The 26,324-nt window shown below is 44.5% G+C and overlaps 1 protein-coding gene across 3 annotated transcripts in view; it reads right to left on the bottom strand.

The window, feature by feature from the left end:
* Positions 1-26,324, bottom strand: part of SHISA6 (shisa family member 6) — a 254,345-nt gene that overhangs the window by 121,869 nt on the left and 106,152 nt on the right. The window contains exon 3 of one of the 3 annotated variants that reach the window (XM_043903866.1): positions 2,548-2,643. The exons of the other annotated variants lie outside the window; for them this stretch is intronic. Coding sequence (XP_043759801.1) covers positions 2,548-2,643 — 96 coding nt within the window. The remainder of the gene's footprint in view (positions 1-2,547; positions 2,644-26,324) is intronic. 3 annotated transcript variants of the gene reach the window in all.

Genomic DNA, 26,324 nt, shown 5'->3' with positions numbered 1-26,324 from the left:
TGAAGCCAGACTGAATTCACATCAGCCCCAGCCTCTGCCAAGACCCCAGTCCTCCCACTGACATTGTTTTCCTAATGCCTCAGGTCACAAGTGTTATGTTTTTCATTCCACCTGGAGTGGCAACCAGATTCCCAAGTGGTCCCCAGGCCCTGCGTGGTCCAGCCCCACTCTGACCTCACCCCCTCCTGCCCACAGCCTGGCCCCATCTGCTCCAGCCTCACAGTTGTCCCTGTGCCAGCTGGTAGGGTGGGGGCAGTGGGCAGCTGTTCTCTCCACCTGGGAGACCCTCCCCCCAAATTCCAGAGGACTTGACCTTTCACCTCCTTCAGTCTTTGCTCAAATGCCACTTTTATTCTCGAGCATCTGGATGTTCTTTTCAACAGCTGCAGCTCCTCCTGCATTCCCTGCCTCATTTTGCCCCATAGCTTTTAAGTCCCTGACATGTTTCGTAGATGTACTCCTTTATGTCGGTCAGCTCTCTCTGGCATGTAAGTCTACTGGCCGCATCCTCAGGCCTAGAGGAGTGTCTGGCATGCAGCAGGCACTCAGCTTAAGTGCCAACCTGGGCAGCAGTGCCTGCCTCCTCCAAAGGGGACTCACTTTGAGGCTCCTATCTGTCAGCAAAGCATCTATCTGTCCATCTTTCTCTTACACACACACACACACACACACACACACACACACACACACACACGGGTGGAAAGGATTGAGGACAGTGCGGGTTAGCACAGGTATACCTGCGGTCACTGCCACTCAGAAGGACTCTAGGCCTGGTGTGGCCTGGGCTACCCTGGTGGAGGTCACAGTAATACAGGATGGTCACGTGGAGCTCTCTCCTGCATACTCTAAAAGAACCACCCTGTTTGAGATCTTTAACCAAACTGCCCAAATAGCAGAGGGTCTCCATAGGTGTGTTCATTGAGACAGACTTTGAAAAATTATCTAAGGAGGTTGAGTTTCATCTCTGGAAGGATAGACCCTACTCATCTGAAGTAAATGCTCCAACTCCTGATTTGTCTTCTTTTTTTAAAAAAAAAAATTAAAAGTATATATGAAGTATGCCACATACATGTATATATACTTTATATATTTTACCATTTTAATTGACTTACAGTGTGGTGTCAGTCTTTGACCCATCTTCTTTTTTATAGCTTCCTCTATTGCAACATGTGTCTTCTATGAAAGAGCCATCGTTCACCAAGTGCTCAGGACATGTGGGTCTCACTGACCCACCACCCACACGCCACCTCAGCCCCTCCATCCTCATGAGGCAGGATGCGTGGGCCTTGAGCAGCATCTTTGGAAGCAGGTATGAATGTAACCCCACGAGACACCCCAAGCCAGAAGCACCCAATTGAGCTGCTCCCCAATTCCTGACCCGCAGAAACTATGTGAGATAAGAAATGTTTATTATGGGTGGAAAATGCTCCCTTCTAATTTCTTGCAGAGTGATGGGTATTTATCCCAAAGAAGATGATACGGAGGTCACACATCCCAGCCTTGAGTTGATGTGAGTGTGTCTAGGATGTCGAGGATTGTGTCTTTTACCGGAAAACCCCTTCCCAAGTCATCTGGTCCCAATTTGATTCTGCAACTCTCAGTAGCCACAAATGCCACCTGAATCCTCAATAAACTTTATTTAGACACAAAGAGACACAACAGAAAATACATACACAGATACAGATTTTTTTTTTCTCTATAGGATGAACAAACATCACAGAGGGAATTTAAAAATCGGGTGCACGGAATGTAAGAAAAAAAAATCGCAAAGTTCCTTGTTCACTCACACTTGGAACAAACACATATTTCAGAGGAAGACAGGGATACACCATCCCTACAACAGAATTCACAGTTGTCTATCACAGTACACAGGTGTTAGGAAGGTAATCAAAGGGCTGGGGATCCAGTTACTCTTGGTGTGACAGGATGCTCACAAGCCTAGTAGAACTCTGTTGAAACAAAAGACAGGATCGAGGATGCCACACCCCCTGCACAGAAGCTCTGCAAGCTGTCGGCTAGGTCATAAAGCAGCTCAGCAGAAACGCCATGTTAGGGTACAGCTTGCAGCTGGAAGGTCTGTGTAACCTCTACCTTCGTGTCCCCATCATGGAGAGTTTACATAGACACACTTAGGACGCTGAAACTCTCGACATGCATGCCGGCTTCAACACCCCCCAGGACAGAACATTGACATCGATGTACTAAATGTGGCTTTCAAACGGAAGAGGAATAATAGCCAAGAGGAGAAGGAACACTTTGCACCGTCAGCAGTGTTTCCCGCCTGTGGTCCCCTCCCACGGGGAGCCACGGGCATCTGTGTCCTGCTCCATGCCATGGGCGGGGCAGGACGCATGCCTCTTGGGAGTCTATTATTGCCTTCTAAAGTCACACCTGTGAAGCCACGCATGTCATCAGGGTAAGCAGCCATGGAACCACCCCACTTATCCTGTCCCGGACCAGCCTCTGGCCTCCACACCATCTTCGCCTTTCAGATCGGGGTTCCCTAGGCAACCTCTGTATTTTAGTAAAAAATGGTTTCCACTGTACCCTTCGTGTGTCCTCTTCCTAATGTGACAAATCCAGATGAGATGAAGTTATGGAGATCAGGTCCTCCACTTCGGTAAGCATCCTTCCCATAATGTCCTGTAAGAAGACGGGGCAGAATTACCTGGCGCATCCATGACACCAACAAGAAGACAAACGCTGCTGTTCTAGTTCACTCAGTAATGGCGGTGAACTTAAGTTCAAATCAGCAGCTAAGTCAGAAGGTAGAAGCAATCAAGGAAGAGATATATATTTATATTATATTATTTTATAAATTTATATATAATATATATTATAAATATATAAAGTATATATGAAGTATGCCATATATAATATATATATTACATACTCTATATATTAAAATTTTAAATATATACACATATATATATTGTGTGTATATATATATATATACACACACACACATATACACACACACACACACACACATACACGCACATATAACTGCAACAAAGAAGAAAGTTCCAGGAAGCTTATGTTGAAAGCAGAGGTGGGGGAAAGGGCTTGACTTTGGCATTTCTGACTGAGCACATCAGCACTTCAGTCTGAACTGAACTTGTCCTACCATCCTTTGCTTTGTCCCAGCCTCCTTCTTTCTTTTTCTTGTCTTATTCCTTTGGTTTCTTTCTCCTGGAAGCATAGAAATGTGGTTTTGATTGAAATGCTCTGTGTGTGTGTATGTTTATGAATCATACCTCATCCTATGATCTATAGCCTTGTGGCTTAGGAGAAATCCAACGTCACCGAGGCTGACAAGTAGGGCAGTGGCTCTGAAACACTGGGAAAATATTTATGTGCTTTTCTCTTTCAACTTTCTGCAGTAAGATTTTATCCCTCGTCAGCCTCCTCTCTCCATCTACCTGTGGGGTTGGGGTGAAGAAAAGTCTTAGACCCTGGGAGAAGACATGCAAAGAGAAAAATAGTTACTGTTCTTCTTCTGACATTTGATGTAGGATTCCACAGTACCCCTGAAGTACAGGCATTATAAACAAAGAAAGACCTCTCTAAATGCCATCTTGAAGTATATACATGTGAAAGTGGAGAAAGCCACATATATGTCATGTTGCCACAAGAGCATGTTAAAAACTGTACTTAACAATTAAACACTGAGAAGACTACCTAAGATGTAAAGTTAAGTAAAAAAGTGGAAGAAAATACTATAGTAAGTATGACCACAATTCTGTAAAAAATGCAAACCAGTGTAGTTTAAAACAACAACAAAAAAACAAGATTGAAAGAAAACACACTGATGCCGACTACCACCTTTAGATAGTTGGAACGTGAGTTTTATTTCTTCTCTCCTTTCAGCTTTTCTGCATTTTCCAAGTTTTTTCCTATAATGAGCATGTCAGTATAATATAAATAGGTGAAATACATTTCTAATGGAAAAATGTACAATAAATGTAGATAACCTAAATCACATTTTTTCTTAGCAGTGCATCCTCTGCATTAGGTATCAAAAAATGGGTGTATGTTGGATTCATCCAGAAGCTTTTAAAAATACAGATGTCCTTACACTGCTCTAGGGATTCTGATTCAGTTGATCAGGAGGTGTTTTTTTCTTTTTTTTTAAAAGGGGTCTCCAGATGGTTCTCATGGTGACTCATACAGTAAAGAATCTGTCTGCAATCTGGGAGGCCCGGGTTTGATCCCTGGGTTGGAAGATCCCCTGGAGAAGGGCAAGGCAACCCACTCCAGTATTCTGGCCTGGAGAATTTCATAGACAGAGGAGCCTGGCGGGCTATAGTCCATGGGGTTGCAAAGAGTTGGACACAACTAAATGACTAACATTTTCACACAGGGAAGAAGAACCACTGCCCTAGAGTAAACACATAAACCACCGAAGTTCAGTTTGCTCATGGGGCGGGGGGGGGCGGCGGCAATGAGCACTTGCTGGAGTCCTCGTGGGTGCCTTGCCCAACCCTCTATTTAGGTCCTGGACTCCAGCATCCTTCCTCTGAAGAGTGGAGTCTGGCTGGACCAGTTTCTTCCTTTTCCCAGATCAGAGGGTCTCAACCCTGAGTGTGCATTAGAAAAAAACAGAAGGGCAGGTTAAAGCCTGCCGGGCCCCATCCCCAGAATTTCTGAGTCAGTTGATCTGGGATGGGCCTCAAGAGCTTGCATCTCTATCCCATCACCCTGATGATACTGCTGCTGCTGAGTCCAAGCTCCAGACTCTGAGATCCATATTCCAAGTGTATCAGGAATATAAAAGAATTTTACCACTGTATCCCATAATATCCTCCACTCTGGAATAAATACCTCCTTCCTTGGGGCACACAGCTTTCCATGAGGAACTTTCTGGCTGTAAAAGACTGTAGTCACAACCCAGAATTTTATAGAAAAGAATTACTGGAGCTGAACTAAGAGGCTTCTGCCCGTATCCCAAGCCATGTCACGACTCCAGAAACCCAACTCTCATCCCGGAAAAATGCAACTTCATTGAGGGATGAAGGAGAGAAGGACGAGGGAGTGTGGAGGGGTACAGTACAAGCCCCAAGGAGAGGGGGGCCCTTGTCCTGTAACAAGTTACTTCCCCCCACTGTCCCTCCCAACAACAGAAGAGTAAGAAATGGAAGTAGCAATTCCAAACCCTCATAAATTTGGACCTCATTAATTCAGAACCTCTGATACATCCTGCAGCGTTTGGTTTATTTTTGTGCTCCTTATAAATAAGATTTTTGATAAACAAATCAATACTGAGAGAGATGGCACATAAAACAGTACCTTTGCTACTTGAAATCATTCTAATCTGTCAGCTGGAACAAGGTCCCTCAGGGCTAAGTGCAGCTTACTGCTTTGGGGCTGAGCTTGATTGAAAGCCAACTCAATCACCCGATCCCTACTGTGGGCCAGACAGAGGGACAGAGCCTCTGAAAACGTGGTTTCATCTGTGTGACACAGGAGCAAACATGCTGTAGCATTATGCAGTTTACAAAGATCATTCATACACGATTTTCTTAAAGTTTCAATCATTACTGCATTGTAAGTTCTCTAGTATTAAAATATTATTCTCCCATTTTATTGGTAGAAAAACTGAGGCCAAGGGCGGGAAGTTGGAAGATGACTGAGCCATCACTAGCATCCTGGTCTTTTTTTTTTAACTTTTAATTTTGTATTGGACTATAGCCAATTAACAATGTTGTGATAGTTTCAGGGGAACAGTGAAGGGACTCAGCCATACATATGCATGTATCCATTCTCCCCCAAACTCCCCTCCCATTCAGGCTGCTGCATAATATTGAACAGAGTTCCCTGTGCTATACAGTAGATCCTCACTGGTTATCCATTGAAAATATACCACTGGGTACATGACCATCTCAAACTCCCTAATTATCTCTCCCTCCGCCCCCAACCTTACGCCTGGCAACCATAAACTCATTCTCTAAGCCTGTGAGTCTGTTTTGTAAATAAGTTCATTTGTATCATTTCTTTTAGGATTTTCCACAGAGCATCCTGGTCTTCTGACTCCAAACCTCTTGTCAGTTCTCTCTTGCACACCTGGCTTCATTTCGTCCTCACAAGAGCCCTGTGTAACAATGGTCAGTTTTCTAAGTTCATGGAGCTAGGCAGTGGCAGACCCTGGATTCCAACCAGGTATACCCATCTCTACATCCACCATCTTTCTAGAGCCCTCCCCAAGCCAGCTCACCCCTCGGTCTGAACAAGTGTAGATGTGACTCTTCTCTGAGACTTGAGCCAGGACCCACAGGAATCGCTCTTCTTCTCTGCAGCCTTGACCCCAAGTCCGTGCCCTCCTGCTGGGCATCAAGGTGAAGGCCACCGCAGCACAAATTTTGCCCAAGTTGCAGTTCCGGAGAAATGACCCTATACCCAGCAGAGCTCCAAGCAGAGGCTAGGGGGCGCTCTGTGAGCACACTCAAGTAGCATGGATACACACCCACGTGTCAACACCACACACACACACAGCCCCGGATCAGGTCCCACAAAGGTGGGGCTGCCCTGGTAGTCCAGTGGTTAAGAATTCACCTGCCAAGGCAGGGGACACAGATTGGATCCCTGGTCCAGAAAGATGCCACTTTCCTCCAGGCAGCCAAGCCTGTGCACCACAACTATTGAAGCTCACAGACCCACAACCCGTGCTCAGCAAGAGGAGTCCCCACAGTAAGAGAAAGCCGACATGCAGCAACAAAGACTCAGCATAGCCGAAGTAAATAAATTATATATACATATATTTTTTTCTTTTTTCTTTTTTTAAAAAGAAAGCAGCTATGAGTAAACAGAAAGTTTCTCTGTAAAAGAGATGTGCTATAAAAAATAGGAGGGGGAAAATGAGGTAATATCTGAATGATGACCTCAATAAAATTTATGAGAATTTTGCACTGGTTAAATTCCACCCACAGCTATGGGAGTGAAACAAAGTAACCTAGACAGTTTGCCTGAGTTGTAAATAGGTACAAGCGTATGGATACTGAAGAAATTGGTGAAGTCAGTTCCAATGAGAGAGACACACTGGGTACTCAGCGGGGAAGGACAGAGAGACAAGACAGGAGAAAAGATGAGAAAAAAAAGGACAACCCTAGAAGTTACTATCTATTTAATATAAGATGCCCAGGAGAGAAACAGAAGGGATAATTCAGAAGCAATAATTAAAAGTTAATAGACTTTTTTTGAGCAGATAGAAGACTTTAATCTTTAGTCAAATATCAGACATATATTAGAAGGATCGATATCTAGATATATACACTAGTGAAATGCCATTTAGAAAAAGAGGGAGAAATGCAAACCAACTTCATAAAACACTAAACCTACAGAAAGTGAAGCAACCTTTTAAAGACTTTTGAGACCATTACTTCAGTAGACAGGAGAGGATGGAGGAGAGACAAAATGGATGAAGGAGATGGAGAAGCACAAACTTCCAGTTATAAAATAAATAAATCATGGGGGTATATAGTTCAGCCTGGGGAATGTAGTCAATAATATTGTATTATGTTTGCACGGTGACAGATGGTAACTAGGCTTACTATAACGATCATTTTGCAGTGTATTATATACAAATGTCAAATACTAATATAATTTTGTATATCAATTAAACCTCAATAAAAAAAAATTCAAGAAGTGTTTGTTCTTGTTTTGTTGAGTTTGTCTCTTTGTCTGTATCTGTTTCTGGTTAAATCACCTTCTAAAAGCAAAGGTACACTTCTTTTTGTTGAACTTTAACAATTTGAGACTTCTGTATTAACCAGTAATGAAAATAAAATCTATGCTCATTCATAAACCTGAAAGAGTTAAACTATGATACTTCAAAGGCAATCATGAAACTATAAGTCAATGGGTAGAAACATATGTTTATATTAATACCCAGAATACACAAATAACTTCAAATTAATAAGAAAGTAAAACAACTCAATAGGAAAAAAAGAAAAAACAGGCCAAAGAGATGAAAAGGTAAGTCACAGAAGAGAAAATCCGAAGGTCCAATATGCATAAAGTGGTGTTCCATCTCAAAAGTAATCAGGGAAATTCAAATTAAAACCATAATGAGGTAACATTTTGCACCCAGTAGACTGGCAAAAATAAAAATTCCTGGGACTCTGGGCATGTAGAGGCAGAAACAAGAACTCTTGCACACTTCTGGTGGGAGTGTAAACTGGTGCAAGTGCTTTGGAAGGAACCCTGGGGACGGTTAATAAAGTTGATGATAGATGCACCATAGAACCAGCAATTTCACCTTCAGGTCTGTGCCTGAGATAAATCCTCAAATGTGCGCATAAGGAGATACATGCAAGGAGGTTCATGAGCAATATTGTTTCTAATAAAGATAAACTGGGGAAAGAACTCTTGGGATAAATCAAGGTATATTCATATAATGTAACCCTATTCAACTCTGCACAGTTGAAATGAACCAGAGCTCTAAGTATCAACATGGAGCATTCTTATTTGCAGTGTTAAGGACCACACTCAACTAGCTGAAGGTAAACAAGATGACATCATAGAGAGAGAGTTTTAAAACCTGCAACACCCTCTCCTCCTGCTGTATCCACGAGTCCGTTCTCTATGTCTGCATCTCTATTCCCGCCCAGGATGAAGTGAGAGAAGAGCATCGACGTACATTACGGTGTGTGCTCAGTCACTCAGTTGTGTCTGACTCTTTTGCAACCCCACGAACTGCGGCCCACCAGGCTCCTCTCTCCATGGGATTTCCCAGGCAAGAATACTGGAGTGGGTTACCATTTCCTTCGGGAGGGGATCTTCCCGACTCAGGGATCAAATCTGCATCTCCTGCATTGGCAGGTGGATTCTTTACCACTGAGCCACCTGGGAAACCCCAACATAAACACACTACCACGTGTAAAACAGATAGTTGATGAAAGCTGCTATATGATACAGGGGCTCAGTTTGGGGCTCTGTGACCACCTAGAGGGATGGGATGGGGGAGGTAGGAGGAAGGTGTGTGAGGGAGGGGATATATGTATACTTACAGCTGATTCACGCTGTTGTACACCAGAAACCAATACAACATTGTAAAACAATTACTATTCAATTAAAAATAATTAAAAAAATAAAACATATAACACATCACTACATTGTTTAAATATATGCATATGTAGTGTTATATAAGTACCAAGAAATTCTTGGATGTGATAAATACTGGTATCAGGAAACCAGATACTTCTGTGGACATATCTGACTCAGATAATTATTTTATTTTGTTTCTAAGATAGCTATAGATAGACCCATTGATGGGTGATGGATGAATACACAGATTATATAGACGATGGATAGATACATAGATGGAACTGTTGCCCAAGTATTTAATTCACTGCCAAATTATTCTCCAACAATAAAGGAAACAAAGAATTTCCAGTTTTTAAAAACTAAGAGACTAAAATATCCTCCAATCTTCATTAGGAGAAGAAAAAAGGCTGCCTGATGATGAAATCTGTCAAGTAAGAAGTAAAACTATAGAATTTCTAAAATCATGGATGTGCTTATTTGTAATCTATATGGTACACAAATCTAAAAATTCATTAAGAAAAGACTGGTGAATTAGATTATACATAACATTTAACAAATTGTCTTTATTGACAGAAATAAATTTGAGTAATACTGGAGTTGTCCTGGAAAATCTGGTATGCAAATGGGGCAATAAAATACATTACTGTGATAAAATAAAACCAGAAGTAGCTTCCTTTATCGGGGGAACAGTGCTCCATCGTTAGAGCCTGCTTGCAAAGGATCGCTTTGCTCAGAACAGACGGGGGAGCTGGTCTCTGGAAGTTGGAAGGAAGCTTGACAGTGCTGGCTGGGACCCTGCTGATCTTCTTCACAGAAAACAGGCCATAGACCAACATCAAAACACATGTAATATCCTAGGGTTGAATGTGTGAGAAAGGGGTTTCCCTTTGCTTACGAAAAGCTCCATCAAATCAATAATCCTGCGTGTGTTCGTGCTAAGTTGCTTTAGTCATGTCCGACTCTTTGCAACCCCATGGACCACTGTAGCCCACCAGGATCCTCTGTCCATGGGGATTCTCCAGGCAAGAATACTGGAGTGAGTTGCCATGCCCTCCTCCAGGGGACCTTCCCAACTCAAGGATCGAACCTGCGTCTCTTACATGTACCTGCATTGGCAGGTAGGTTCTTAACCCACTGGCACCATCTGGGAAGCCCATCAATAATCATAACCACCAACAATAATGATAATAAAAATATACTAGAGATAATGAGCAAGGAATACGCATAGGAAATTACCCTACCCCCCAAAAGAAAACAAATTTAAAAGTCAATGGAGATATAAAAATGTGATTAACCTTAACTCATCATTAACTGGGCTTCCCTGGTGGCTCAGCTGGTAAAGAATCTGCCTGCAATGTGGGAGACCTGGGTTCGATCCCTGGGTTGGGAAGGTCTCCTGGAGAAGGAAATGGCTACCCGCTCCAATATCCTGGCCTGGAGAATTTCACGGACCGTACAGTCCATGGGGTCGAAAAGAGTCGGACACGACTGAGTGACCTTTCACTTTCACTTTCGTCATTAAGAAAATGCAAATCAAAACGTGAGCTATCTTTAAAAAAAAAAAAACACAACAAATTGATTTGGCAAAACTGAAGCATTCAACAAGACTCAGTGCTGGGGGAATGAGCTCTCTCACTGAGCTCTATCCTCCAGTGGGAGGATAAATTAGTGATGTCTCTTTGAAGGACAGGCCATTGACTCAGTATCTCAGTGCTAGGACTTTCCCCTACATATATGCTTTCAAGTTCTTCCATAATATATGAACTAGGCTAGACAGGTGGTGGTTTAGTCACTAAGTCGTGTCTGACTCTTGTGACCCCATGGACTGTAGCCCACCAGGCTCCTCTGGCCACGGAATTTCCCAGGCAAGAGTACTGGAGTGGGTTGCCATTTCTTCCTCCAGGAGATCTTCCTGACCCAGGGATCGAACCCAGGTCTCCTGAATTGCAGGCAGATTCTTTACCAACTGAGCCACCAGTGAAGCCCCAGGTAGGACTGTGAAGCACTGATCACAGTAGTTTCTGTAAATAGGGGGAATAATCCAAGTGATAGAACAGTACACAGTACCTAGCTGTTAAAAAGGATAAGGGACGGCTGCATTACATGCTGATGTGGTAAGAGCTTTAAGGTACAAAAAGTGGAGGAAAAAAAAACAAAGGGTAGGGCAATGTTTCAGTATCATTCCTTTTATATAATGGGCTTCCCAGGTTGCTCAGTGGTAAAGAATCCACCTGCAAATGCAGGAGAAGATCCCCTGGAGAAGGAAATGGCAACCCATTCCAGTATTCTTGCCTGAGGAATCCCATGGGCAGAGGAACCTGGAGGGCTACAGTCCATGGGGTCGCAAAAGCTGACTCAGAGACTAAAGGAAAACAAAACAACAAAGTAAAAATGAAAATACTATACACAGAGAGTCTATCTAGAGACCCACTACAGGTAGGCTGCTTTATACTAAAAAAAATTTTTTTCTGCAAATAATCATGAAGCCAAAATACTAAAACTTTCCTTCCTTTGGGGAGAGAGTTTGGAAGGAAGGGATGTCCTTACCTTTGAGTTTTTTAAAGACTTTTCTTATATGGACCACTTCTTAACATCTTTATTCATTACAGTATTGCTTCTGTTTTATGTTTTGGTTTTTTTTGGCCACGAGGCATATGGGATCTCAGCTTCCTGGCCGGGGATTGAATCTGTACCCTCTGCATTGGAAGACGAAGTCTCAGCCACTGGACCAGCAGGAAAGTCCCTACCTCTGAGCTTTATCACTTTCTTTACTGTCTGAATTTCCTAAACACATATACGTGTTATTTTTATTTTTGTACTATTGACAGAGGTTATCTGGTATTAGGGAGTGCGATCATGGGCCATTCTTTGTTTTTCTCTTTGTACTTCCTCATATGAAAAAAAAAACAACCTCTAATAAATGTCATTTATAAAAAGAAGTATAGGGACCAGGAAGTGAGAGGGGGCCACTCCTCCTTGTGTAAATGACAAGGCATTTATCCAACATAGACACTAGTACCTACCTGGCAGGAGGGTGGTGAGGACTAAACGAGATCCTGTGTGTCAATCGTTTTGTCTGATTCTCTGCACCAATAAGCCTCAATATATGGGAGCTAGATGCTACTCACATCGAGACCATGGTCTTTCCTTTATCCCCTGCAGGGAACTCCCTGGGGTCCTCTTGTTCTGCACGTGCCTCAAGCTGACCTCAGGACAGAGAGTCAAGGGCAGGGCTGCAGAGAGCTTGAGCTTTACTATTTGGCCCGAGAGCTCTTCCTCCAGGAAATCCTAGGGCTCTTCTGGTTCCCAAGAGCCCACACCCACGACTCCACGAGGGATCTGGGATCTGGGGCTGGGAGCCCCGAGGCCTGCATTCTCCACGTAGTCACCTTTGGTTGAGTGAATAAAGTGGCCCTGAGGTCGTTCTACCAGTGTAAACTGGGGGCAGGCCAGGTCTAATTGCAGCTTGCACTGACAACGACTATTTCCTAGTTTAAAAGTCTCTGGAGAACAGCTACGGGGACTGCTTTGTTTTATGTGACAATTCAAGAGCTTGCTCACATAAGCACATGGGGGCCGTTTCCTCCAGAGTCTGTGCAGTTAGTGGAGCTGTCGGTAAATACTCCAGGCAAACCCGAAGATTTCCCTCTGGCGTCTTCCCTCTGCTGACTCTGTAGCCCGGAGACCTGGGGAGGGGGCCAGATGTGCAGCCCAGCTGGTGAAGGCCAGGTGTTCACCGCTATGAGGGCTGAGGTAAGCAATTCCAGATGGCCAGAAGAGTATGGGAACCACCTTGCTTGATACTCTCGTTGGAAAAGAGAAGAAACGTAAGCCAGAGAGAGGGGGAAAGAGGCATTGTCAAGGTCACACTGGTAGACAACTTTGGAAACGAACCCCTGACCTTGACTTTTGGTTTGGTGCTTCTCACTCTATTATCGTTGGGCCCTAGGAAAACAAGGGATCTCATCAAATACAGAAGAAAGAGAATCGCAAGCAGGGTTGGGGTGGGGGCAGAACCTGGACTACAGGTTGGTAACCATGGCAATAGGCTTCCCAGGTGGCTCAGTGGTGAAAAAATCCACCTGCCAATGCAGGAGACAGAGGTTCCATCCCTGGGTGGGGAAGATCCCCTGGAGAAGGAAATGGCTACCCACTCCAGTATTCTTGCCTGGAGAATCCCATGGACAGAGGGGCCTGGCAGACTACAGTCCACTGAGACGAAAAAGAGTTGGACACGACTGAGCAACTAAACTGTAACAACAACCACGGCATTAGAGAGAAATCTTACAGAAATTCATTCATAAAAGAACCGTTTCCATTCAGATGAATGTCCTCTGAATCATCAGTTTTGCTGGTTTGGGTTTAAGAAAACTGGTACTTTGTGCTTGAAACCAAACCAAACAAACAAAAACATCAATATGTACGCCGTGTGAAGTGAAAGCGTTAGTCGCTCAGTCGTGTCCAACTATTTGCACGCCCATGGACTGTAACCCACCAGACTCCTCTGCCCATGGGATTCTCCAGGCAAGAATACTGGAGCAGGTAGTCATTTCCTGCTCCAGGGGTTCTTCCTGACCCAGGGATCAAACCTGGGTCTCCTGGATTGCAGGCAGATTCTTGACTGTCTGAGCCACTGGGGAAGCCCCATATACTCTGCAGAGGTCTCTGTCATTGTCAAGGGCAAACTCTAGGTCAACTTCATCCACAGCAATAGGTAGGCTTTGCTGTGCTCTCTTCTCTATTACTCTCTTGTATATTATATTATTGTTTTAGGGTACTTATTTTTTTTTAAAGAAAGCATCACATGGCTCAAAAATAAACGTTTGAAAACCATATCTCTAGTGCATCTTAATTATTTACCAAGGGAGTGAAAGAGAGTGAGAGTATTTACGGGTGGTGTCATTAATCTTCAAGGGTTTTAGAAGGATGAAGCCCTCCTCCTCCCCCAGCCATCAGGATACAATCAGAGAGTCTTAGAACTGGAGGAGAGTTCAAGGTCACCTTTTCTAGCCTCGAGATTCACAGACGAGGAAACTGGGGCTCAGGAGGGAGAACGAACAGTCCAAGGTCATTGCCAGCTGTGACAAAAATCCGCACATTCCCAGATCAGAGCTCTCCCCGATGCCCAGGCAGCCCACAGCCTCCTCTGTACAGGTACAGAGGTAGATTTCTATTTCAGGAGACCCCAGTGTGCCACTTATTTTTTCTTCAGATGTGCTAGCTGTAATCCCCTTGGAAAGATGCCCAGCATCTAACCAAAACTTCCCGTCTCTGACTATGACACCATTTCAGTTCTGTCTCATTGAGAGCCAGGACCCTGGCCAAGAGGAGATCTGAAGCAGGCTTGGGGAGAAGGGGCAAAGGATGCAGGCAGGGAAGACTCCTACGATGTCCCAAACCTTTTAGGAGATGAGGAGAGACGCAGGGGTCAACCGGGAAATCTGTGAATCACTCAGACTCTCTCTTCATATTTAAAATAAATTTCTTTTGATGTGAACCATTTTTAAAGTCTTTATTGAATTTGTGACAACACTGCTTCTGTTTTATGTTTTTTTTAGGTTTTGGGGCCACAAGGCACGTGGGAATCTTAGCTTCCTGACCAGGCATCGAACCTGCACCTCCTACATTGGAAGGGGAAGTCCTAACCACTGGACCACCAGGGTCTCTTTTGTTATCACAATGTAGAGTTATAGGCAGTGGCTTAGCCATGGGGTGATGGGGTCTGTTTTCCCCTCTGACTCTTGACTTCTCTCAGCAAAAACACTGAGCTTCTTTCTGAGTGCATCCAGATTAGAGGGGGTTGGTCAATGGAAGGATGCTGAAAACCTCTAACATCTTATAGAGTTTTATCGGGTGGCCTTTCATGGAGACGTTGGCAATGAATGCCTTTTATTATCTAGAGAAAATATTTAAAGACCATATTAATATTATCTCCATTCTGCAGATGAATCAACAGTCTCAGAGAGGTTCAATAATTATACAAAGTCCCAGCATGACTCACCAGTGATTTAGGACAGAACCTAAATATTCTTGGGGTTTCATTCATTCAATCATGCTTCTAGGAAAGCCATGCTTCCTGCCTCTGCTCAAGGGACTCCACCTCTTCTGAAACACGCAAGAGAGACCCATCCAACAGACACAGAGCAAAAGGAGCAACGGGAGAAGCAAGAATTGCAGGGCGGGGGGCTATCATTTTTTTTTCTGACTCTATCTCCCAATGGGAAGGCAATTTAATGTGCAAACTAGTATGTATATCCTAGAAGCTATCAATGAGAATAGATTTATATTCACATACCCCAGACATGTCTCAGTAATAGACAGATGGTAAAAGCACCGGCTTCCAAAAAAATCAGCTTGGCTCAGACACAGGCCATGGGGCTCTGGACAAACCATTAGCCTCAGATATCCTCATCCATAAAATGGGAATGCTGCTGGCCTCATAAGGATGTTAGGAATTTGAAGTTAAATGCACAAACACATATAAAGCACAGAGCATTTTACACTTTGTCGATAAGTCATTACTATAATAATAATTATTACTAGAGGGACAAACCTTCTCTAGTGTACTGAATATTTCAAAATACTCCAGGCAGAAAGGAAAGAAACAGTCTTAGGTTCACAATTATCTAAAGCTCCAGAAAGGTCTTTCTGCTCCCCATTATTTGGGGAGAATTTCAAGGTTCATGCTGGTAATATTGTCATCCCTTGGCAGTTTAGGGTACTCTATGCAATCATTACCCATGTGTTGGAAAACGGGGCTTCCCAGGTGGCTTGGTGGTAAAGAACCCACCTGCCAATGCAGGAGACACAAGAGTTGAGGGTTCGATCCTTGGTTTGGGAAAATCCCCTGGAGAAGGAAAGGGTAATACAATCCAGTATTCTTGCCTGGGAAATTCCATGGACAGAGGAGAGCCAGGAGGGTTACAGTCCGTGGGGTCACAAAGAGTCAGACTGAGGGACTGAGCATGTGCTTTGGAAAAGACAGACTTGTGAAGATCTAGCCAGAGGAAACCACGTCAGGTCAAAAGGAAGCCACTCTGTCTCCCCTCAGGCAGCACTGATTCCTCGGTGATTCTGCTCCCTTCCCATAGAATGTCCACTCTTTCACTTTCCAGTGTCTTTTCTGGTTTCTCCTCATTCCTGGAACCTCCAACACCTCCTGTTCTCCATCGCCTTCATCTGATGACCTGGCTTCCTACTCCATGAAGAGACTGGAACAGTAAGAAAGGAATCTCTTTCATAGGAAATGGACATCCACCCTCTCCCTCTGTCTCCCCACCTACTAAAGTGAGGGAAACACCCTTGTTAATACCCATCCCCTCTCACGTTCTCAAGGACTTAGTTCCTCAAAGCACCCCACTCCTTCCCAGTCATCAGGCTGCCTCCCTCAACAGTCTCAGACACACTTCAGCTCCTCCGGACACACACTGTAAACACAATGCTCTCCCTGACCCCGGCCCGCCCAGCCCAGTCACTGCCCGGCTTCTCTGCTGCCCTCCAAAAGGTAGTTCGTTAAGAGCTGCTGAGAGTCACCTTCTTCCCCTCAGGCTTTGTTTTCAGTTCCTTTCTGTCCAGCTTATGTTTCCACCTCTCTACTTAGCTATTCCTATAGCATCAGCCATTGTTGTAATGGACAGAGCTTCACTCTTCCTTTACTGTGACCTCATTGTCACTTGATTACAATCTGCAAAAATTCTATTTCCAAATAAGGCCACGTTTACAAGGACTCAGGCTTTAGCAGATCTTTTTGAACATTTTATTTTGTATTGGGGTGTAGCCAATTAACAATGTTGTGATAATTTCAGGTGAATAGTGAAGGGACTCAGCCATATATACACACATGTATCCATTCTTCTCTGAAGTCCCCTCCCATCCAGGCTGCCACATAACATTGAGCAGAGTTCCATGTGCTATACAACAGGTCCTTTTGGTTATCCATTTTACATATAGCAGTGTGTACATGACTATCCCAAACTCCCTAACTTATCCCCCCCACACACAAACATCTGCCCCTGGCCATCATAAGTTTGTTCTCTAAGTCTATGAGTCTGTTACTATTTTGTAAGTAAGTTGATTTGTATCATTTCTTTTTAGATTCCACATGTAAGGGATGTCATACAATATTTCCCCTCTGTCTGACTTAACTTCACTCAGTATGACACTCTCTAGGTCCATTCACGTTGCTGCAAATGGCATGATTTTATTCTTTTTAATGGCTCAGTAATATTCCATTGTGTATATGTACCACATCTTCTTTATCCATTCCTCTGTTGATGGACATTTAGGTTGCTTCCATGTCCTGGCTATTGTAAACAGTTCAGCAGATCTTTTTGAAGCACTCTATTCAATCCATAACAACCATCAGAAGAAACCTTTACTTCTATAGCTCCCGGAATGGTTTCTACCTACTCTTCCTCACCACACTTACCCATTCCTAGAGCCTTTATTCCTCTCTTTATTTCATCTTCCCATCATCATTGAGCCCTCTGAGGACCACCTGCAAAATGCACCTGTTACCCACCCAACTGCTCTCCATCTCACTTTCTAGTCAAAGCCACCACCACCTTCCATCTGAGTCTGAGACGGTCCGCCTCCAAGTCTAGTTAATTTCCTTCTCTACACAGCACTGCTCAGAAAAATGGCCTCTGCCATTCTCCTGCAAGCAAGACCGTTCGCTGAAATTGAGAAAGTAACTCTGGGAGAGCCGACCCCAGGATAATGAACAGCCCAGCAGGCTCCTTTCAAAGAAAAAGAATGCATCCTGGAGCCGGCCAGGAAGAAGGGATGAGACGGGATTCAGGGTGAAGACTGTGGAGTGAACAGGCTTCGGAGCCAAGGCTTAAGCTCTACCTCTAATAAAGCTGTAGCATCTGAGCTGGCTGATGCCGGCCGAGCCACAAGGGAGACGGATTCCAAAGTAGCAGTGAACATGCTTGGAAGCAGGGAGTATTCATCTTAGCAGCTGGCCCGAAGACACTGATTCCACTAATAAACTCAGTGCAACAGCTGACAAGGCGTTTGAGCCCAGAACTCCTACTGAAGTAGCGATTTAAGTAAAAAGAATGATTTTCACTGAGAGGTGAAGTCAGGCAAAACCCCAAAGAACTGGATAAGTCTCTAGGTTTAGGAGAAGGAAATTTCATGGACAGAGGAGCCTGGCGGGCTATAGTCCATGGGGTCATAAAAGAGTCAGACACAACTGAGCAACTAAGAGAAGGCTGACTATTAATAAAAGGATCACCAGGTCTAAGGTGACACTTGACTATTCGCTTTAGATAAAATCACATTTAATGGAATCCTTGAAACAACCCCACATTCACTACCTCTGTATGGCATGTAAATAGAATAAAATCTTCCTTGCTTTAAATAATCTGCCCCAAACTGCACAGCTCGTCATGTAAATGGGAAAGATTTGAGCAAAACGTTGTTTTATCCCAGGTCTGTGGCCTTTCAGCAGCCTCAGACTGCCGTGAGAAATAAAGACATATTAAACTGTAAGAAAGGGAAATTCGTGAAAAACATCAGAAAGGAGGTCAGTGGAGATTGTGTTCAAAAGAACTGGACCCAGGAATATGGGATCAAGATTTCAGCTCAATGGTGAGAAGTGAAAAAGAATATTGCGTCAATCATGACATTTTTGCACCTTGTTTTATGTCCCTGGATATGTGCCAGGGTCTCCCAGTTTATAGTCTATGGGAACTTGAACAGAATTTGTATCTGACTGTGGTGTGAAAATTGTATACATCTTAATTATGTTGAATTGATTCATAGTGCTCTTCAGGTCTACTCTATCCTTCTACTTCTCTGTATATTAATTCTACTAATTTTTGAGAGTTTGATATTGAAACCCCACTTAAAATCTTAATTTATCTACTTCAAAAATAATTATAATATATAGTGGAACTATATGAAACTTTGTTCTGTATTTTCCAAGTCTCCTGTAAATGTGTTATCATACTTTCATAATTGAAAAAAAAAAGAATATTGTGTCCAATATCCTGGGCCTGAGCAATTCTTTGGTCAGTCCTGCAGGTAACATAAAACAGTTTAAAAATAAGTCTCATGAGAACCATGCATACGTGAACCAAAAAGCTGACAAGTTGAGTCTAACATCTATCTGGGAAACACTAATGCAAGAGAAAAGCCAAGACATTTTGGAAAAGGAAGCACTGAAAGAGGATATTCTGTATTATAAGAGAATAAAGCAGATATTCTGTATTATAACATTACCAAATAGTATATTTACTATTACCAGGGACTTCCCTGGTGGTCCAGTGGCTAAGACTCCATGATTCCAAAGCAAGGGGCCTGAATTCAATCCCTGGTCAGGGAACTAGATCCCACAGGCCACAACTAAAGATCCCACTTGCTGCAACCCAGCACAGCCAAATAAATAAGTATATTTTTAAAAGCCTGGTATAAATATAAGAGTAGATAAGCGGAAGCAAATGGAAAACCCTGAAGAAAGATCTAGTAAATTTAACAAATGAGTCTATGATAAAGTCAGCTTCCAAATCGGTGGAGAAAAAAAAGAAGGGGAGGGGGGAGAAGAAAGGTATCGGATGTGTGAAGGAGGTTCTGGAGGGAGGAGAATATATGTATACATATGGCTGATCCAAAATGCCGTACAGCAGAAATTCATACAACACTGTGGGACAATTACAGTCAAATAAAAAAAGAAAAGAAAAAAGGCGGAAAAAACCAGAGTGACATCTACAGTGTCTCCTCCTACAGACTTACTGAGGTGATCGGCCCAGCCACGCATCCCTTCGTGAGACCCACACTAATTTTCTGATAAAGAGGGTGGACCTGGAAGTCTTGCTTTTGTTTGTTTGGGGTATTCTGTGTCACATGACCTTTTCCCCTTTCCTGGCCAGAGCTCATTGAACCAGAAATGACAAAAACAGACACAGGCAAACCAACCCAGGAACTGGGTTAAACTAGTCAGTTTCTTGCTCTCAAGAATATAAAGGAAGAGTCGGCAGCACTCCCAGTCAGGGTATTTGGACTTGTCAAATCACAGAGTCAGTGCTGGTGTCAAGACACCCCGAGGTTCTGTCAGTCCATTCAGTCACTCAGTTGTGTCTGGCTCTTTGCAACACCATGGACTGCAGCACGCCAGGCTTCCCGGTCCATCACCAACTCCCAGAGCCTGCTCAAATGCCTGTCCATCGAGTTGGTGATGCCAATCCCATGCAAGGTTCGGTGCACACTCCCAAACCACATGTGAGCACAAAGACCTGGCCCAGAAAGAGGAGCATCGTTGGGAAGAGGAAAGCCCCAGAGAGGGGCTTTTGGCTCTGCTCCCACGAGGCCCAGGAGTTTCTGCAGCCTCAAGATACCCCTGTGTTGTTGAATAAGCTTCCTTTCATTCGAGGTATTCTGAGTGGGTTGGTGCTTCTTGCAAATAAAAATATTCTGAGCAGAACATACGCCATTCATCAAAACACTTTTCAGTTAAGAGTCTAGGATCTAATAGGGAAAGATGAGTTAGTAAAAGAAGTCGAAGAAACTGTTTGTGAAGATGTTCTCCACCTTGGCTGAGCAAGACAGGAGGGCAAAGAGGAAGCCCAAGGAAAGCAAAGACAGATGGATCAGATTTTATAAAAACGTTTAGAGGTTAAGAATCTGCCTTGCAATGCAGGGGACGTGGTTTCGATCCCTGGTCAGGGATAACATCCCACTTACTGTGAAGCAACTAAGTCCGTGTGCCACAATTAAGACCCGACACAGCCAAATAAATAAATTAAAAAAAGAAAACAACAACTGTTTAGAATCGCGTATGTCAAAAAGCACATCTATGTTCAGAGCAGCATTATTCACAATGGCCAAGACGCAGAAGCAATGTAAGTGATGATCAAGGAATGAATAGACAGGACTTATGCTGAGTGAAACAAGCCAGTCACTAAAAGACAAACAGTGTATGGTTTCACATACAGGAGGTGGCTAGAGGGGTGAAATTCATAGAGACACAAAGTCAGGTGATGAATGCCAGGCCCTGGAGGTGTGGGAATGGGCAATTGTTTAATGGGGACAGAATTTTCATTTTCCAAAATGAATAAGCTCTAGAGACAGAAGGTGGTAGCAATTTGCATGATAATGTGAGTATACTTAACATTTCTGAACTGTACACTTAAGAATGGTTAAAATCATAACTTTTATGTTGTGTATCTGCCCATAATTAACAATTAAAAAACAATAGCTTAAGTGTACATAAAAAAGTTCCTGTGAATAAAAAAGAGATAAACTTTCTCAGGAGAAGGCAAAAAAAAAAAAAAACAAAACCCAAAAACAAACAGGCTGTGGACATGAACAGGCAATTCAGAAGAGAGGTATCCATGAGGTTGAAAAAGAGTTGGACATGACTTAGCTACTTACTAAAACAACAACAATCTCTTTAGGGCAATTAGTGATGTAACTGACATAAGATATGATAAGATATTTAAAACATGCACCTCTTTCCACTTAGTTATTCCACTCATAGCAATCTATCTAAGGGAAATAATTACAGACACAGCAGAGATTTATGTATAATGATTATCATCACAGTATTATTTATAATAGTATCAAATGAGAACCAAGCTCAATGTGATTAATGGGGGGAGGGGGGCTTAAATAAATCATGTCACTTCCCAAGGCTGGATGCCATGGAGTCCTTCAGTGTGATCTTTTGAAGAGTATTTTCATTCTGTGGAAAATTCTCATGAAGTAACATTATAACACCTTTGTAAGGAAAAAAAGTGGGGTGGGGGATACGCACGAGGTTGCTCTCAGAAGGTTTACTGGGATTATGAGTCATTCTCTGTCCTCTTCTGTGTTCCCAGGTAAAGAATCTGTCTCCAGTGTGGGAGATCTGGGTTCAATCCCTGGGTCGGCAAGGTCCTCTGGAGAAGGAAATGGCTACCCACCCCAGTGGGGGCTTCCCAGGGGGCTCTAGTGGTAAAAGAACCCGCCTGCCTGTGCAGGTAGATGTAAGAGATGAGGGTTTGATCCCTGGGTTGGGAAGATCCCCTGGAGGAGGAATTAGCAACCCGCTCCAGTATTCTTCCCTAGAGAATCCCATGGACGGAGGAGCCTGGCGGGCTACAGCCCACTGGGTCACAAAGAGTCAGACACGACTGAGTGACTAACACTTCTGTGTTTTTCAAACTTTCTTTCATGGACAGGTATTTCTTTTATAATCCAAAATACTCTATATTAGAAAAAAGAGTACATTTCGACGGGAGGGGCTTACTATGAAATGGAGCAGAAAAAGTCATAATGCAAGATGGGGTCGCCCACAGCATCATCTAACCACCTTGGGCCTCCAAATCTGGGCAGTATCTCTGCTTCTTGTTCTCTTCCCTTCTCTCGCACCAGCAGAGAGGGAGGGCAACAACCCTACTCCAGCCAGGTCCCTGCAGCCTTCACACTCCTAAACCTTCTTCTCTTTCCACGAAGATGGGCTTTCCTGGAGTGACACTTAAAGGAACAGAAGAAGATTGACACGAGCCCCACCCTCACCCAGTAGGGATGACTTCTCTGCAACTTTAAGGGGACACTACGGGGGCTTGGGTACTGAATCAGCAGCTGGTGTGCCGCTCTCCTTGAATGAACAGGGGATGCTGTGAGTCAGTGGCTCGCCCGCGGTGGTCCTCCACCCACAGGCTGCTTCAGGACCAGTGCGCGCTGGACAGATGGACACAGACCCCACAGCTGTCCGCCAAGGGGAAGAGGCCGCCCGATTTTCTGCTCATTTAGGGGCAATTAGCCATCAACCCCCTCGTCTCCTTGAGTGTGAACTTTAAATAAGATGTTCCAGCTGAAGTGGGGAGAGGAAGCAGCTCTGCTGTGACTGGGGAGAGAATAATTGTGTTGGATGTTTGCATCTGCTCAACAGCAGCTCTGGGAGCCGGCTTCACGCAAGTGAGACAGTTGGAGGAGGGGAGTCTTGGGGAGCTGGGCTGGAGGCAGCTGTCTTCACCCCGGCTGATGGCGCAGGGCTTCGGGCATCCCTTCTAACTCACGTGATGTGGATAATGCAGACTGGTGCCCGAGCCTCTGAAAGTCCCAAGGGCAGAGTTGTTGTTGTTTTGGTTGCTCTGTTGTGTCCAACTCTGTGCAAGCCCGCTGACTGTAGCCTGCCAGGCTTCTCTGTCCGTTTGATTTCCCAGGCAAGAATACTGGAGTGGGTTGCCATTTCCTTCTCCAGGGGATCTTCCTAAACCAGGGACGGAACCCGTGTCCCCTTCATTGGCAAGTGGATTCTTAATCACTGGACTATCAGGGAAGTCCCAGCCTCATTTTCAAAGTTAAAAAAAAAAAAAGTCAATTTTGGAATAAAAATAGCAAAAATTAGACCAGCAAAGAGAAGCCCACACCTGGGTTTCCAGTTGGGAAGGGCCTCGATTTGGTGGAAGGACGTCTCAGGATAACAAACAAGCCCATCTCAGGCCTTCAGGGCTTGAGGACAGATGGGCCTGCAAAGGGCGCTCGGCTCTGATTCTCCCTAAGCTCTGGGTGCAGAGGCCTGGAATGCAGGCTCTCCACCGGCCTTTCTGTGTTTTAACCCTAATGTGTTAATAGTTAAGTGCTTGATACATGACACTCCCTGTAATTATTTGAATTTAATGGGAATTAATGCCTCGGCTAGGAACCCCTTTCTCTGGGGTGGGTGAAAGGGAAGGTGCGTGCCCGCATGCTTAGTTGTACAGTCGTGTCCGACTCTTGGCGACTTGTGGACGGCAGCTCTCCAGGCTCCTCTGTCCATGGGATTCTCCAGGCAAGAGTACTGGAGTGGGTTGCCATGCCCTCCCCCAGGGGATCTTCCCAACCCAGGGATCAAATCGGCGTCTGCTCTGTCTCCTGCATTGGCAGGTGGATTCGTTACCCGCCCAGCAGTTGGGGAAGCCCTAAAGTGGGGAGTAGGTATCTTTTCATTTTGCTCCAAATCACGACCCTCCTTGGTTTCCTAATAAAGCCAGCTGCTCGGACTTTTAAAGAAATTTCTGTGATTAAACGTATTCATATTGGAAGGCTCAATGGCGCACGGACTGGAAAGAAAGAGAGCCTTCAGTGCTATTTCATTTAAAAATGGCCATTCTGTTTCCGGAGAGAAGGGACAAATGTGGAAATGGCTGTGTGAGGGTACGGGACGCACGTGCCTACAAACAAGGCAAGACCATCTGGTCCCATTAGCTGCCGTGCCCTCCGACCTGCACCCCGCGGACTGACTCGCAGCTGCCTTGGCTGGTGTGTGAGCGGCTCTGGGCCTCTCCAAGGCTTCCGGGGGCACACTGGAGGCATGACAATAGAGCTGGGTTGTGCCTTGTTAATTTCCTCCATGCCTCTCTGACCGAGAGTGTGGAGGACAGGACAAGGAGTAGGAGGCCCCCTGCATGGTGAAGGTCCTTGCTGAGAGGAGAAGGAGGGGTCCTGGGAGGATCCCCGCTGCCCCCCAGTCTCCACACTGTGCGGTGGGAGGATTTGTTGAAGAAAACCAGGCAGAGGGAACACCTTGCTGCCCAAGGTGAGGTCCTTAGAGCACCAGCATGGTCATCACCTGGGAGTTTGTTGGAAATACAGAATCTCCGATCCAGAACTACTGAGTCAGAACCTGTATTATTTAAAAAAAACAAAAAAACAAAAAACCCCAACTTTTTTGAGACCGTTTTTGAACCATTTTTAAGAGTCTTTATTGAATTGGTTATCATATATTGTTTTGTGTTGTTTTATGTTCTGGTTTTGTGGCCCTGAGGCATGTGGGATCTTAGTTCCCCAGCCAGGGATCGAACCTACACCCCTGCATTGGAAGGTGAAGTCTTAACCACTGAACTGCCAAGGAAGTCCCCAGAAAATTTGAATGAGGTCCTCGGGTGATCCTTAGGCACCTTGAAATGTGAGAAGCACTGAAATGTAGAGCAGGGATTCTATACTGGAGTGATTCTGCTCCTCCAGACGACATTTGTCAATTTCTGGAGACAACTGTCAATGTCTGGAGACATCCCTACTCATCACAATGGGGGTGGGGGTGCCCTGGGTAGGGGCCAGAGATATTGACAATATCTGGCAATATACAAGACCAGACCCTCAACAACAAAGAAGTACCCAGTCCAACATGTCTAAGTACTGAGGTTGAGAAATCCCTGGGTTCGACAGTTTTCTTAGGAAAGGGAAAAATACACTGCGATCTGTTCTCTTTCTCTGTGTTTCTTGCAGTTCACCTGAAATCGTTACTTAAACATGAATTTATCCAACATGCCCAAGACAACTCTATAACCAGATGTCTCTTTCCAGCATCTGGTCCCAGAAGGCAGGAAGGCTGTCTTCCATTTCAAAGCAACATCAAAATCTAAATTATGAGCAGATAAATTATCTTTCCTCCATTCTCCAAAGCGTCTGTCTTTTCCTTGTGTTTATCACGGTGCCCTCTGAGTACCCGCATGACAATGTGGGGGGTCCCTGTGGCTTTGGGCAGACTCTAAGGCTTGGTTTTTGCTAAAGCTGGAGGATGAACTGTATGAACTCAATTTCTGTATCACCTCTATCCAGGGACATGCCTTACTTGTTGGTTGGGGTCACCAACACTGGCATAAGCCCTGAAGCCAGTTTTCTGTTCCAGATGGTGAGGACCCTTTTCAAGGTCAGATTCTCAAGGAACCAAGCCAAGGTCCTCACCAGGTATCTAATCGGTCATCAATTTTATAGATTCTTCCTTCTTATATCTCGGCTCTATGCCCCTTCCCCCTAAGCCTCTCTTGCATGCGTATGTGTGTGTTCAGTTGCTTCAGTGGTGTCTGACACTTTGCAGACTCCTACGGACTGTAGCTCGCTAGGCTCCTCTGTCCATGGGATTCTCCAGGCAAGAATACTGGAGTAGGTTGCCATGCCCTCCTCCAGGGCATCTTCCCAACCCAGGGTTCAAATCAGCAACTCTTGCGTCTCCTGCCCTGCAGGCAGATTCTTTACCGCTGAGCCACCAAGGAAACCCCAATCCTCTCTTCAGTTCAGTTCAGTCGCTCAGTCATGTCCAACTCCTTGCGACCCCATCAATCACAGCACGCCAGGCCTCCCTGTCCATCACCAGCTCCCGGAGTTTACCCAAACCCATGTCCATCGAGTCGGTGATGCCATCCAGCCATCTCATCCTCTGTCGTCCCCTTCTCCTCCTGCCCCCAATCCCTCCCAGCCTCAGGGTCTTTTCCAATGAGTCAACTCTTCGCATGAGGTGGCCAAAGTACTGGAGCTTCAGCTTCAGCATCAGTCCTTCCAATGAACACCCAGGACTGATCTCCTTTAGGGTC

This window comes from Cervus elaphus, chromosome 5 (assembly GCF_910594005.1).
Source record: "Cervus elaphus chromosome 5, mCerEla1.1, whole genome shotgun sequence".
NCBI classification, from domain to species: domain Eukaryota; kingdom Metazoa; phylum Chordata; class Mammalia; order Artiodactyla; family Cervidae; genus Cervus; species Cervus elaphus.
The sequence above is the reverse complement of the archived record's forward strand: the minus strand, read 5'-3'. Positions and strand labels throughout refer to the sequence as shown.